The sequence below is a fragment of the Planococcus citri genome, chromosome 4 (genome assembly GCF_950023065.1).
Source record: "Planococcus citri chromosome 4, ihPlaCitr1.1, whole genome shotgun sequence".
In the NCBI taxonomy this organism is placed as follows: Eukaryota; Metazoa; Arthropoda; class Insecta; order Hemiptera; family Pseudococcidae; genus Planococcus; species Planococcus citri.
In genome coordinates this window covers 32,072,116-32,087,936 of record NC_088680.1, presented here as the reverse complement: position 1 = coordinate 32,087,936, position 15,821 = coordinate 32,072,116, and the positions used below count along the sequence as shown (strand labels likewise).

Sequence of the window (15,821 nt, the reverse complement as noted above, 5' to 3'; positions counted from 1 at the left end):
GGGAAAATTTGAATGCTCAAAATAGGTTTAAAGTCTCTAATAGATAAACTACTTAAATTTTTGTTTGTTTTAGGACAAACTCGTCATAAATTTCTGCTTTAAAACAAAATTGTCAAAATGATAGATGCCTTAGGTGACTTACAAAAATTGCCAATCAGTTCTATCGTTTTTGGCTTTTGTGGAAGAATTGCAAAAAAAATAAGTTGCAAGTATTTTTTTTTTCAACAAAATTGCAATAGGTAAACCAGTTTTTTTGGAAAAATTGCAAAAGTTCTATAAAATCAGTAGGTAACAAAAAAAATATTGAACTAGTTTTCAAATCTGCAAAAAAATTCAGGTTTTCAGCCAAAATTGTAAAAATTTGTTTTTGGACAAAATTGCAAAAAATTAGTTGCTAAATATATTTTTTTCCTAAATTTCAAAAAAGTGCTGCTTTTTTCCAAAGTTTTAATAAATATTGTTTTGTTCCAAAATTGCGATTATTCCTGTTTCCAGAATTGCAAAAAAATCTTTTTTTGTCCAAACTTTAAAAAAAAGGTCATGCACAAAAAAATATATTTTTTTAAATAGCAAAAAAAACTCTGTTTTTGAGCCAACTTGAGCCAGCTGTTTTTTTCTTTGAAAATGGGATAAACCAGTTTTCAAATCTGGAAGCCTAAATTGAAAAAAAAAATCATTTCCTAAAGAAAGTCCTATTTTTTTTGGCGAGATTCTAAAATAATGTTGTTGTAGTTTCCAAAATTGCAAAAATTGCCTTTCTTTGCAAAAATGCAAAAAATTTTTTTGCTCATTTGACAAAAACTTCCAAGTTACAATAAAATCTTGTTTTTTCAAATTTGCAAAAAATATTCTGTTTTTTACCTGCTGTTTTTTTCAAAACATCCCCGCTTTCAAATCAGCAAAAAGTTAGTTTTTATCCATTACAAAAAAATTCCAACAACATTTTTTTTTTTTTTATTTGAAAAAGGTTCTGGATTTTTGAGAAAAATTTTTTTTTCGAAAATTCGATAAATCCTGCTCTTAAAAATTTGTGTTTTTTTTTGCCAAAATTGTTAATAGATCTTGCAAGTAGTTCTGCTGTTTTAATATCATGCTTCCAAAATTGCAAAAAATTCAGAAATCTTCAAAAAATAATGCAAGTCTTTGTTTTCTTTAAAAAATAATGCTAAAAATTCATGTTTTCCCCCCGTAAAATTGCAATAAATTCTGCTTCAGAAATTGCCAAAAAAAGAAAAAAATTGTTTTAATCGTTTTTAATGTTTTCAAGGTTTTCCCGTCGCCCCCCGCCCCTGCTGCAAATCATTATCCTCTCCCTATTATATTGTTTCCATAAATTCTGATGCCATATTCTTTGAAAAATTTACCCTAAATCTCAAGAACGTTAATCCCCTTCAAAATCCATTTGTGATTCATTTCCAAATTTTTTTCAACTGCAAATTCTGATTATAATATGTATTTGATGAGGACTTGAATATGAATCGTGTTTTGAAATCGTGCAGTGAACTTGTATGGGATATCTGAGTCAGAATGATTGCCTAATTTTTATTTTTCAGGCGAAAAATTGAATCGAAATCGAACTTAATGCCTGAATGGTGTAACTAGGCAACCTCTCATGCTTAGATGCGTTTTTGTTGAGTTTGAATCACGAGTTCATATCATTTTCTTTTTTGTTTTATTTTGAAGGGATTGTTCCGAATTTGGCACATCTTCCCCTCCTTCTTCCTTTGATTCCTTGTCTAACAACCAGAATTATGACTGATTTCAGCTGAGAGAAAAAACTGAAGCAAACTGAATATCAGAAAAGAGGGTAATGAGAAGTTGAACAAAGTAAAAAAATAAAATTTTCAAAATACTTTTTTATTAGTTTTGAGAGGTTTTTAATACCCTTCCTTCCCTTTCCCCCCACTCTCAGTAGTTTTGATGATTTCTAAACCGAATACAGACGAGTTCATCGAGACAGAGCTCTTTTGAAAGGCGAACTTTTTCCCAAAAACTTCTCTCAGGTGATATCATAGCGACGTATACTGATAACTTAGTCCTTAAATTAATGGCACAGAAACGCCTACAGTATAATATGCGAATACAGTACGAAGCACAGCGAAAAGAATGACTCGAAGCAGGCTTACAAATGCCATCATGTACGCCAGATACTATATACGCAGTAAAGGTGCCAGAGACTGATAGAAAAAGGGTGAGAAGGCTGGAAAATAGGACTATAGCGCAGAGGGTGTTTGATGGAACCAGAGACGACGGCGGCGGCACGGTGGAGGGTATGAGAGATAGAATGTTTTGAAAATTGTCTGTGTGGCGTCGAGACGAGCCCGTAGCGCTGGCTTTTCTGCTCGGGTGGTGTTTAGTGTGCATGGCACGAAAGTTGTACTCGCGATAGTGTGTAAGAAGGAAGCTTACTAGAGCAGAGTGGAGAGAAGGCGAAGTGTATATCGGCGCGGCGATGGCTGGTTGGCTGCTTGTGCCTCTACCACCCGCAGCAGCCGAAACCAGGCTGCCGAGATGAAAAACTATGCCGCAGTTTTGCACACAGAATACCAACATGGTACGTAAGCGACAATAGAAATGTACCTTGGAGCTTATTTGTGAGCTTTTGAAGTGCTTGCTGTAATTCTTAGAGATGTGAAATTGGAATTTTTGAAATGGTATATGATGGATATGTTGCCTGTATGTCAAATCGAAGGGGTTTAGCTAGAGGAAGGGGGTGGGAATAAGTGATTCCAAAAGAGGTTCAGGGTTGGGGGGTGTTTTCTCTCTAGTAGGAGCAAATTTGAAAATTCGGTATGATTTTTCAAAAATTGGTGAAATTTTGGACCACCCTACTCTTTCCTGTACTTTCTTTTGGAGAATGTGCTGAATTAAGAATTGATTGGAAGAATTATTCCTCTCTAACGTAGATTTACGAAAAACCCCGGAGTCATTTTTGCGAGGACAGGGGAAGTGGGAGGTTATTAAAATATTTGTATTAGGTTCCAGAGTTGAAAATTTCGTTGACTTTCCAGGGATAATATCGAATAACGCGGTTGAGTGGAAATGGAGTTTTCCTGCTGCGAGCTTCCAAAGTGGAATGAAAGTTTCACTATATACGAAAGAGAGCAAGAGAGAGAAAGAGAAATTTGATACGAGAGGGTTGAGAGAGTACGCGCCAGGGCTTTGGTGGCTGTACGAGAGAGGGTGGCTGGCGTAGCGTCGTCGTCGACTGAAAAATACGTATAGGGGGTGTGCGAGGCGCAGGCGAGGGATTCTTTATTCTGACGCGCCGACGTTTCACATTCGTTAATGGCTGCGCCACGCCGAACCCCCTGGCCCCCTCGTCTCCACCGTTAACCCGTGTATGACCCTGTTAGTGACTGGGATTTTTCGGGACGTATACGACTCTGTGCGGCGAGGTTCGGCGTTAGCGGATCCGACATCGTCGACGTCGTCGTCGTCGTCGTGGAGTCATTTGTTATAATAATGCGTCGCGTCGCGTCGGTGGGTGCCGATGCTACCGCCGTCGTCGTCGTATGCACGACGTAACACTCCCCCCTCGGCCCGGCGGTGCCCAATCTTCTGGCCCAATTTTACTTTTATACCAGCTTTTGCTTTCGAATAAAACGGGTAGGCTCGTCGATGAAATTTTCCCTTTCGTGGTAAATTTAAAACGCTGGATTTGCCGGCTCGGCTCGGCTCTGATTCGCGTTCATTGTACGTACCTACTCTACTACTATACGACTACTAGGAGTACACATTACGTACGTGCGAGTGTATTGTGTGTTTTCCAACGAGAATGAAATTGCGACCGACTGACGATGTGTGCGTTGTTGTATAGTATTCTCTCTGGTGAATTTCACGACGACATTGTGTCGAGCCATGGACTAGAATTGTACAAATTTTATTCTATTTTTCCTCGATGAGTACCACGATAGTTGAAAACATGCTCTATGGTTCTCTTCATGCTCTAATGCTAGAATTTAGTTGTATTGATTTATTTATTTTTGGTCAAAGTGGATAGAAATGTTACTAAATTTTTGTTTTTCTTTTTTTTGCTTCAGGTTACCCCTCCGGAAATATGCGAGCCGGTGAAACCCGCCGTGAAATCGGTGATCGAAGAAACCATACCACCGAAAGTCGAAGACGAAGAAGAAGAAGAAAGATGGTACCTCAAAAAGAAAGCAAAAGTTGTCACAGCGGTGGATGACGGCTCAGCTGTGACTTGCGCAACCATACCGTCGTATTACGGCTCCTTTCATACGTATTACTCGAATCTGTGCGATAATTGGGTGCGTAATGCGGCCGCACACGCTGGTTACCATCATCCCACGACGTGGCCGAATTATCCTCCTTTACCATTTACCAAAGACTCGAAATCTTATTACTTTACCGAATCGTGAGTATTTTGATGCTTAAATTGAGTAAAATACATTATAGGTTTTTTTAAAAATCGATTGAGGTTGAGAATTTCATCCTGTTTAGGCATGGATCGTGGGTATTTTTGTTGTAGAAGCGAAAATTCTAAAAAAAAAGTCTGCTCGAATTTGCTGGTTTGTGTGAATTTTTTTACAATCACAACATCGAGCAAAGTTGAGCAATGTGGTCAAGTCGATCAATCGCCAAAATTAGATTGAATTTTGGAAATTCCTGCCCGCCCCTTCAATCGTTTGCCATCTTTTTGTTCGTTTACTACATGGAAGAAAAGGTGAAATTTTAAAGGGCACGTTTGCATTACAAAAAAATTGACAATTTTTATTTTAATTTTTTTGAGAGAGTGCGCTTTCTGGCGAATTGATTAATTTTTTGAAAGTACCATTCGCGAACGAATTAATCAATTCTGCAATATATGAATCAATTCGTTCGCGAATGATACACCAAAAAATATTCAATCCGTTCGCAAATGATTTACCAAAAGTTATTCAATTCATTCGCGAATGATTCACCAAAGCCAGAAATTATTCAATTCATTCGCTAATAATTCACTAAAAATCATTCAATTCGTTCGCGAATGATTCACTAAAAAAATCAATTCGTTCGCAAATAATTCACTAAAAATTATTCAATTCGTTCGCGAATGATTCACAAAAAAATTCAATTCGTTCGCAAATAATTTACTAAAAATTATTCAATTCATTCGCGAATGATTCACCAAAAATTATTCAATTTGTTCGCAAATAATTCGCTAAAAAAAATTCAATTCGTTCGCGAATGATTCACTAAAAAATTCAACTTGTTTGCGAATGATTCACCAAAAATTATTCAATTCGTTCGCAAATAATTCACTAAAAATTATTCAATTCGTTCGCGAATGATTCATCAAAAATTATTCAATTTGTTCGCGAATGATTCACTATAAAATTCAATTCGTTCGCGGTGGATGATTCACCAACTATAAATTAATTCGTTCGCGAGTGATTCACCTAGAAATTTATCAATTCATTAAACACCAATTGTTCGTAAATGATTCGATTGTATTGTAAACAGGTCAATTGCTATACAAATGTTTCAAAAAAAAGTGACTCAAATTGTTCATAAAAGATTTGTACTTGAAGAAAAGTCGGTCTTCTCACGCTGAATGCGTGAGTGTTTTTTTTCTATTTTATTGGAGAATATTTAACTTTTTTATGTGGATATTCTGCTAATTTTTTATAATCAGAATTTCCGATTCTTGAATAAACATGTTCTTTAGTTTTGTGAAGGTTTTGCATTTGCAGCTTTGAATGGGTTGAAATTCTCAACTCATCGTTGTCATCTTAAAAATTTAGAAAATAGTCTGAAGGTGGCAGTTCTTTTGAGCAATTTTTTTCTATTTTTTTTTTCAGGGTGCCGGCATTTCTGACACAAGGCCCGCCAGTATTACTACACCCTGAAAGGGTGGTATCTCTGTCACAGAGTGAACAATTCGAACGTTCTTTTCAACCTAACGTTGCTTTAGCACCACCAGCTAAACCAACGACAGCAGAAGGCATGACCTATAGCAAGGTAAATAGCTGATACTCCTATTAATATATTGTATATTCTAGTGATAAACTATTACTACAAAAATGACGCCAACGATCGTACGATCAGTTGGAAAATTTTTCGTGGTAAACAGGCTACATAATCTATTTATGTAATCAAAAGGCCATCGTTTTTAAATACATACGTTTATTTGATTAACGTAAACAACACACGTGTAGTTATTTATTTGTGTACGTACCTATTGTATTCGTGTGCAATTTTCTTTCGGAGATAATCTGGGAGTAAAAAAAATAGGAAAAATACACTAGTCACGATGACGAGATAAACTTGAACTTAATTTGAATTAATTTTTTCAGTTGAAAAGAGGAGTTATAAGGGTGAAAAGTGACCTCCACAGTCCATCACCTTCGACGGATGCAGAACCACCTCCTCCGCCAGCAGCTACCCTTTACTATAAGAATGAACAAGACGAAGATACCAAACCTAGACCTATATCGCCTACAGTTCCAACGTTACCACCGGCCTCATCGCCTAGAAATTCGCCTTTACCAGAACCTGCGCCGGATAATGGTAAATATTTATGCACCCAATTTGAAGATTTTCTCCAAAGAAGTGCTGGAAATCTAATACGTAATGTTGTGATTCATTTTATAGGAGTGAATAGCGTCGTAGATCAAGTAGCAGCTGTGTTAGATGCTCTCAGTGATGCCGAAGATGCGGTTCGGCAAAGAGTGATAAATTTAGTAGACCGGTTAACATTTAGGATCGATAAATGCGAAAACGAGAGACAGAAGTATCAAGATGAAATGTTGCAGCTTAGAACACGACTAGCGCAAGTTCAAGAAGAAAACGTGCAACTATTTTACGAAAATAATCAATTAAGGCAGCAGTTAGAAATTAAGGTGAGTATTTGAGTGCACTTGTTGAGTTATTTTTTCATTTTTTGGAGTTGATTTGTCTCCATGAGGTCTGATTTGATCAAAACCTCGCTGATTATATTCGTCGCGTCGAGAGCTTTAAAATGAGTAGTCACATCGTATATTTCTGGAAAAATGGATTTTCAAGGTCATGACCTTTTTGGCCCTTTGACCTTGAAAATGAATGTTGATCAAAGTATATCGTGTGAGTACTCGTTTTAAAGCTCTCGAAGCCACGAATTCAACCACGTTGTTGGTTTTTTGATTTTTCTACTTTGGGGCGAAATAATTGAATTTGAAGGGTAGTTTTATCTGTTTTATCGCTTGCAACGATCTAAAATCTAATTTTATTTTCGACAGGTCGAAGAAGACGAACAAACTACTATTGTTACATCACTGAGCGTCTCAACAGTCACGACGCCGGCATCAAATACATCGCCTGGTGGCGGAACCGTATTAAATAACGCTTCCTATCCGTATTCGAACCGGAGTACTCCCGGGATTTCTTCGAAACAACCACATTGCAGTCCTGTCTCCGTGATAACATCGCCTCCACCGCTATCCTCCATTAAATCGGAATCGTCTGCTTGAAAAATCATTATTTTCTTATCGCCCAAGTCACACACACGGATTGATCTCAACCATGAGGCGTTAGTGTTGATGAACGTTTCATCTCGACCATATTTTTGTTCTCTTATGTTTTTAATTTTTCTCTACTCTTTTAAAAGACCGACTAATCATACGGAGAGTATCTCCACTATTACGTATAGTTTCGTTGTTGTTGTTTACTTCGTACCTATTTAATTTTTTTCTTACCTTTTTTTTTTGTCTTGTAATCACCTACTACGCGTATTTTAATAGCGCTGTGTGCCTGTTGGGGTTTGTTTTGGTTTAAAACCGTATGACTCGAGTGGGTAATGTGGGAGATTTTGTGATATAGGAATTTTTTTTTTGCTTGGTGGTCGAAGTGAAGTGTCGCGTGTAGGAATAGGCTAATATCGAATTCATCAGCTCTTTGCAGTGTACAGATGGCATTGAAAATGCTTAATTATTTCGGTGGTCTGAGGAGGAATTATTGATTCGAGGCGTAAATTTTATAAGTATTGACGCGTAGAGCCATAGTCCTTTTATAAATTTTGTGTTCCCGTTGTGTAATTTTGTGGTTGTAAACTACTAGCATGCTTTTTATTACTCTTTTTGTTCGTGTTTTACTGTAACGAAGAGGGAAAATGTGCAAAGAATGTGCGAAACCGATCGTTGAAAGTGTAATTTTATACCGGAACCCCCCTTTCATTTAAACGTAGTTACCATTTATCTCATTTTACTATCGCTGTGTCCGTAGTTTGTCGACGTTTTAGAGGCAAAAAATACTCGTAGTTGCTCGGATACGTTAAAACGTCGCAATCTAGAATTTTATCGCTTAGCAGTGTATCGAGTTGAAAAAAACTAGGGCCCTATCTCCTTCGAAAGGTATTTTGTCAAATTGTTCCAAAATTTTCGTATTTGCTCACTCGTGCTCTTTTTATAAGAATCTTATTTCGTAGCTCGACAGAACCTGAGATTCGTTTTTGAGTACTTATTGTAAACTTGTGTCATGATCTCTTTTAATTTTTTGTGTTTTTTTTTTGTTTTGCTGATCTCATAATTTCATTCTTAGTGCCATCAGTCTACGGAAATTTCAAGGAGTGGCTGAATAGTACGGCGGGGAGAGGATTCAAAAATGTGGGAGGTAACTCTATAGTCCCCTTACTGTGATAAAATTTAAAATTATTTATTTATTTTTTGCTCGGGAGCATTTTTCCTGTAGCTCGAATCTGCTTCATAGTATGAATCACTCTGAAAATTCACATTTGCAAAATCGAGTAGCATTTTTTTAATCCTTAGAGTGAAAATTTGCGTTCTAGAGGAATATTTTATTTATTTTTTGACTGGGAGTATTTTTGATGTTGCTCGAATCTGCTTAATATTGCGAATAGTGTTGAAAATTCATATTTGTGAGCAGAATTGAGCAGTTTTTTTTTCATCCCTGGTGTGAAAATTCATTTTCTGGAATTATATTTATTGCTCGGGAGCATTTTTGTTGCTCGAATCTATCTAATATTGTGAATTGTATTGAGAATTCACATTCACAAGCAAAATCGAGCAGCTTTTTTTTCATCCCTGGTGTGAAAATTCATGTTCTGGAGTAGTACTGGAATGGCTGTTCGAGCCTTTTTGACTTTCCATCGTATTGTATACTATCGTTCTGTTTCGAGCTATATAATTTTCTTCAACGTTTGAGTCTTCCATTCAGCTCATCATCTGTCAGTAAATTGAAATAATCTTGTGGTCACTTTCAACGATCGTTTTCTTTTCTTATCCACTTTAAGAGATGTAATTTTTATGTTACCAAATAATTTTTTAAATGTTCCATGTAAATAATGTACAAAGAACTGGAATTTCTATACGAACAACGACCCTCCTTCCCCTCTAAAAAATTATTTTTTGAAGAATTAATCAACCTTTACATTCCTTACATTATAAGGGACGACAAAAAAAATCCTACGTTGGGCAGATTTTGAAATCCTATCGCGTTGTTCGCTAACAAAAATAATTGTTCGAATGTAAATAATTATTTTTTTGAGTTACCTATTCGTCTATTTGCTAAAAATGGGCGAATGTATTTCTCCAAATGCTGAATTTCGGTGTTTTATCTTTTTCTTTTCTTTTTTTGTACGGAAATGAGCAACGTAAACAGATACGTTGCGATTTCTCACCTTTACCGTAATTTTACGTTATTTTTTTTAATTTTGATTTTTTTTCTCTTTGAGTTTTCTAAAAAAATTCTCAGTTACGTAATTAACTTTCATTTTGATATTTATTTAAAGAAAACAAATTTTACATAACAATTTTACTGTTTAATACAAAGACTGGTTCCTCTACTTAAATTTTATTTTTTTAAATTCGAAATAAATTTTAAAAACTTTCAATAAATTATCGATTTAAGAGATTTGATATGCCATCTTTGTGTCGGTTTTCTTTTATTTTTTTGTTTTTGTTCTTGTTTCTTTTTTTTTTCTTTTTCTTTGGTACTCCATAAGCAATTGTATGTGTATAAATGTATATTGTGGCGTGTATGTGTTCCATTATTTGTGAATTTTTTTAATTGCCATTTTATTTTTCATGTTTTATTTGTATTGTACAGTATTTATTTTTTTTACCCATTTTCCCTTCGATTTTTTTTCTCTTTTTAATTTGATTAAGCGTTGTTTATTGTGTATTTTTTTTTGTTCGTTTGTTGACTAAAGTCTAATCTCTATGTCAGGGGTATACCATGAAGAAAGATGGAAATTCTTAGTACAATGTTCCGAGACAATCTTATAATACTATTTTGTTTAGACCATTTTTTTCGCTGCTTCTAATATGAATTTTTGTTGTCGAGGGCGAATTGTTGAAAATTGTATCAAAATTTAGGCGTATTGTTCACTTTTTTTTGTACTGTGTCCTTTTTATCGAACGTAGAATCAAAGAAACCGTAGTGTGTTCATTTATTACGATGTGGTTTTAAAAGATTTAAAAAAAAAAAACATTGTTTTATGTATTTAAGAAATATATAAAAAAATTTACATGAAAAAAACATCACAAAATTGCAACCGTTATTTTGTAAGGTAATTTAAATAGCTTTTTATCACAAGTTAGCCAATAAAGTTATTTAATAAGTGTGATTTTACAATTTAAAAGAAAAATTTTCGTTTCCTTTCTTTGATCTTATATACGATGACTTATGTTTTGTTTTTTTGGTCGACCTTTTATCTCTCTCTCTTTCTTTATTCAAATTCAGTATCTCCTACTATGTCATTTTTATTCGTAGAGTAGACGTGTGTAAAATTTAAAATGAAATGAAATGTATTATGCTCCTCGTTTTTTTCTTCTTTTTTTTTCGTTTGTAGAATTTTTAAATTTAAATTTTCGTTAATATTGTCTAGTGTTGTGCCAACAGTGATGCCTAATTTTTGCTTCTTATTTATTTTTTTTCTTCGTGTATCATCTCAGTCATTGTAAATATTGTTTAAAAATAAATGATATAATTTTGATTTTTTTAAATGGTCGTTTTTTGTAGAAGAGTGTGACATGATCTATTTAATTGAAAAAAATCACGTGCTGAAGACAAACAAAATTGAGGACGTTTGTCGTCGTAAAAATCACGTGCACGCGAATATCTACATAGTTCGACACACGAGGCACGAAGCACTTGGTAACGTGAAATAAACAAAATTCCAGCACTGGAGAAATACACCTGAGTTGTAATTCTCCAGTCTTACGAGGTCAATGATACCATGATTATTGATGGAAATCAAAAAACATCTCGTAATACCGAATTCTAAGTGGAAAAGTATACAAAATGAATTCGCCAAGAAGGACGAAATCGAAGAAAAAATGCCACAGTTGTTCTCGATCAAGAAATCTGCCACCAAAGTATGTGATTTCTAAGTATTTCTTATGCGTTAATCACACGTTAGTTTAATTCAGACGAATCGAGTCAAAATTCGTGTCTGGGATTTAAAAAAAAAAAACAGAATTGTGATCCATTCAGAATCATCCATTGCCTGAATAGATTTATTGCATACAGTAAAATGAATAAATTATAAGAAATTAAATTAAAATGAAATGAATTTAAAATCAAATTGATTAAATCAATGGGACTAAGTAAATGAAATAAAAATGAAAAAAATCATGAATTGGATCCTAGTGTACAAAAATAAACTGAATAGAATGAAATTAAAAAAAATTAACATTAGAATGATTGAAAGACGTTGAGCTAGTTTCATTTTAATAGGTAGAAAAATAAATAAATTAGAAGATGAGTTAAATCGAATTGAATTAAATTAAGTAAATTGAAAGGAGATGGGTAAGTATTTCAAATTAGATAAAATTAAAAAAGCAAATTGAATTTGAATGAAACTATTTTTAAAATTAGTTCAATTTGAATAAAATGAAAAAAAAAATAGATTGATGCACTTAACTTGAATTAAAATAAAACAATAAAATCAGAATGAATTGAAACTGAGTAAATCAAATAAAATAAATTAAAATGAACGAAAATTTAGTTGATATTAAATTAGGTAGTCAAATTAAATTAAAATGAATCAAATTAATTTAATTAAGTTGAAATTAATCAAAATAAATAAAATTGTATTAAAATCAATTGAATTAGGTAAATTGAATCAAAATGTATCAGAATGACAATGATAATCAAATCAAAATACAATACTAATTCATACCTCATTTCTGTGTTATAGAAATACAACGAATACTACGTCGACCCTCCCAGACCAAAATCCAAAACGAATATCAAAAATATTCAAGATTTTATACATCACGCCAAAAAAATGGTGGCTAAAGAAAAATTCCTACCGATTAATCTGAAAAGAGCTATGTTACTAAGCGATGTATTCACCGAGAAACGGAATCAGCTCAAATTTCAAAAAGTTCTCAAACAAATGGAAAAAGAACTCGTAGAAAAAGAAAACAAGCAAATCGTCGAACAGATGGACAATTACAAAATGGAGCAATTAAAGAAACGAGAACTCGAACTGAATAATAAAGTTTTGCTAGGAAAGAGATTGAAAAATGAGTAAGTAAAGTAGGGTGCCAAAAAACAACTAAGTACTCACAGGAGATAAAAAATTGAAATTTTTTCAAATACCTAATGGAGTTTTTTTCTTTTTTTTTCATAGAATTTTGGAATTGAACGTGAAAAAACGAAAAGAAAAATTGAAGCAGATTGAAAAAGAACGCGAAGAGATTTTCAAAATTAATCAGCAACTGGAAGAAGATGAAAAAAATGGCAAAAATAAGGTGCCTACTTACTTACCTACCTAGTTTCACGTCCCTTTTTGGTTGATTTTTATTATTATTCTCATATTATAGATCATTGAAACGAAACTAGCCATCGATAAAATGCATCAACAAGATGTTCAAGCAAAATTACAACAATTTGAAGCATATAAAAAGTTAGAAAAGGAAGAATACAATATCGCCGAAGCTCAGCGAGAATTTCTCGATGACATGAAAGAAATGCGAAATTCCATTTTGAAATCAGTAAGTCGTTAAATTATACTCAATTCTTTTTTTTTTCTTTCTTTAGAAACGTTGGGTTCAATAGTTCAATTTTATTCGTAGATTCATGTAAAAAAACCTCCAAAAATCGTCTTCGATCAAATAAACTCAGAAAAAGAAGTAATACGACGATGTTATGATTTACCATTAGTGAAGTAAGTGAACAATACCTCCTCCCTCCCTCCCTCTCACTCCTCAATTTACATATTTTACATCACAAAATCAATACCTATTACCTACCTAATACATTTTCTTAACTTTTTTTTTCAGAAAAAGTAAACTGGAAGAAAAACGTGAACTGTATTCGAAACACCTCAAACAGGATCGAATCAAAGGCTACGAAATTCAAATAAATGAACTCACAAAATACAAAAAAGACGAACAAAATGACCGAAAAAACGAATACAAACGTCGATGTGAAAATATCAAGACTACGAATGTATTCAAACAGTTGAAACATCGTCACGTGCTCGAAAAAATCAAAGAATATAGAAATATTTGGAATCACCAGCTGGTAATTTTTTTTTCTTTTTGAAAATAACTAAAGATCGATCGCGTTTACTGGAATTTTGATCGGTGATGGATTTTTTAAATGATAGGCTGGATCTGAAACTAAAAGTGTTATTTATTTTGAATTTGGGTATTTAGATAGAGAAAAAACAATCCGAAGATGAAAACAAACAAGAGGATGTCCAAAGACGAGAAAAACTCTTGGAAAAAATCCGTCGAGAAGACGAAAAGTACTTGAACACAGTGACTTCTGTTTTAGAAGACTACAAAAGACAAGACAAAATCATCCAACCAATTGTTAAATGCTTAAGAAGTGGATATTGTTCGTGATGAATAAAACTCGACATTATTTTGAAATCCTTTCATATCTATTAAATAGATAGTTTCAAAATTAAAAAATCTAAAAGAACAAAAGATAACCGTTTGTGAGAAAATTTTTGAAATTTGTGCGAATCGCTGTATTTTTTCAAGAACTAACCCCCGGAGCGCAAATTTTACCATTCCAGTCGTTTTGGAGCGAGAGTGACACCTCAAAAAAACACTCTTGAGGTGTCACTCTCAAGATCGGCTCAAATGTAGATAAATTCGTTAAACAGGTCGAGTGTAATATACAACTCGATTTTTAGCTGCCCAACTTCATATTTACGCCTTCTGAAGCAAATTCAAAATTCTGGAGACGTTGAAAATCGCGCTAGAGGCTCCAGAATGGCAGGAAATTGTGAAATTTTGATTTGGGAGGTTAGTTACGGGCAAAATACAGCGATTCGCGCAAATTTCAAAAATTTCCTCACAAACGGTTATCTTTTGATTTTTTGGATTTTTTAATTTTGAATAAAGCTGGTCAAAAAACCACTTTTGAGGTATCACTCCCAAAATCGGCTCAAATGTAGATAAACTCGTTAAATAGGTCGAGTATATTACACAACTCGGTTTTTAGCTGCCCAACAGCATATTCACGCCTTCTGGAACAAATTCAAAATTTTGGAGAAATTGAAAAATTGCGCTGGAGGCTCCAGAATGGCTGGAAATTGTGAAATTTGGATTTGTGGGGTTAGTTTTGGACAAAATATAGCGATTCGCCTGAATTTCGAAAATTTCCAAACAAACGGGAAACTTTTGATTTTTTGGATTTTTAATTTTGAAAAAAGCTAGTCAAAAAACCACTTTTGAGGTATCACTCCCAAAATCGGCTCAAATGTAGATAAACTCGTTAAACAGGTCGAGTGTAATATACAACTCGATTTTTAGCTACTCAACTTCATATTCACGCCTTCTGGAACAAATTCAAAATTCTGGAAAAATTGAAAAATCGCGCTGGAGGCTCCAGAATGGCTGGAAATTGTGAAATTTGGACTTGGGTAATTAATATTAGTTTTGGGACTTATTTTGGCCATTTTTACTGATCAAGTACGTACTTTTTTAAAAAAAAGCATAAATCGCCAAAAACAGTCAATTTTGAATTTTCAAAAATTCGCCAAAAATCGAAAAATGAACTTGGGCAGCTGAAAATTTGGTTTTGAGGGGTTTGGACTAAGTATGCTCTTTCCAAAAATCACGGTCCTGTTCAAACCGGAGTGTGACACCTCAAGAGGTTCCCTTGTTAGAAAAAATTCCGGGGTGAAAAATTTTCTTCCTCTTTGGATGCTCTACAACGTTTATTTGGGCTGTTTTTTCGAATTTTCAATTGCAATGGAGTTACCATTGGGGCGAAATCAAGACTTCTACAAAATTGTTCTCTATTTAGATACCTAATCTGATTCGCTTAATAGCGCTAGATAATGTTCCTCATGTGATCTGATGGACTACGAGATTTAAACCTAAAGACGTTCCAAGGCATTTGTAATCTAAAGATCGTGTCGCCATGTTTTTGATTCAAATGAGTTCTAGTATAGTGTACTCTTTGATATTTTTAATGTTAATAATTTCTGACAATGTCGACACTACACAGAAGCATAACCTTATTATGCAACTTTGCACAACTACAGAGATTGTTTGCCCGGAATAGGCCACAGTTTTGAAGATACCTATTCTTAACCATAAAAGAATGTACATCGATGATTGATGAAACGTCATCCCTCAAGAAACTACATAAATTCAAGTTTGCGAAAAAATGCTATTTTTTGATTTAAAACTTGAAAAAAGTTTTGATAGGTGAAGTTGACCCATTTGACACCTATTTTTACGTATCTTTCGAAAAAGTTGAAAAAACCCTGTCACTCGATGAAATAACTTCCTCACAAAAAAATCAAAATTCGAAAAAATTCGATTTTCAATTTCAATCATGAAAAAAAGTTTGAATTTATTCAGTTGTCATTATTTTGACCACTTTCTGGCGTATTTCATGAAAAAGTT

General features: G+C 33.9%; 2 protein-coding genes across 2 annotated transcripts in view; both read left to right on the top strand.

Annotated features, from left to right (window-relative positions):
* Positions 1–9,594, top strand: part of Snoo (Sno oncogene) — a 157,503-nt gene extending 147,909 nt beyond the window's left edge. Inside the window, exons 2-6 of the mRNA XM_065359795.1 lie at positions 4,044–4,378; positions 5,805–5,964; positions 6,300–6,513; positions 6,598–6,845; positions 7,221–9,594. Of these exons, the coding sequence (XP_065215867.1) occupies positions 4,044–4,378; positions 5,805–5,964; positions 6,300–6,513; positions 6,598–6,845; positions 7,221–7,451 (1,188 nt within the window). The 3' untranslated portion in view covers positions 7,452–9,594. The remainder of the gene's footprint in view (positions 1–4,043; positions 4,379–5,804; positions 5,965–6,299; positions 6,514–6,597; positions 6,846–7,220) is intronic.
* A 2,532-nt stretch (positions 9,595–12,126) lies between these two features.
* Positions 12,127–13,826, top strand: LOC135842367 (cilia- and flagella-associated protein 45-like). The gene is made up of 6 exons (XM_065359801.1): positions 12,127–12,474; positions 12,578–12,698; positions 12,771–12,941; positions 13,023–13,114; positions 13,230–13,473; positions 13,608–13,826. Exons 1-6 carry the CDS (start codon positions 12,230–12,232, stop codon positions 13,797–13,799), a joined length of 1,065 nt encoding a protein of 354 aa, XP_065215873.1. The 5' UTR covers positions 12,127–12,229; the 3' UTR covers positions 13,800–13,826.
* Positions 13,827–15,821: the final 1,995 nt, after the last annotated feature.

Coding starts and splice junctions, on each gene's coding strand:
- LOC135842367 (XM_065359801.1), top strand. CDS start 12,230: ATGGTGGCTAAAGAAAAATTCCTACCGATTAATCTGAAAAGAGCTATG. Junction 12,942..13,022: donor GAAATTCCATTTTGAAATCA/GTAAGTCGTTAA, acceptor TTTTATTCGTAG/ATTCATGTAAAAAAACCTCC. Junction 13,115..13,229: donor TATGATTTACCATTAGTGAA/GTAAGTGAACAA, acceptor TTTTTTTTTCAG/AAAAAGTAAACTGGAAGAAA.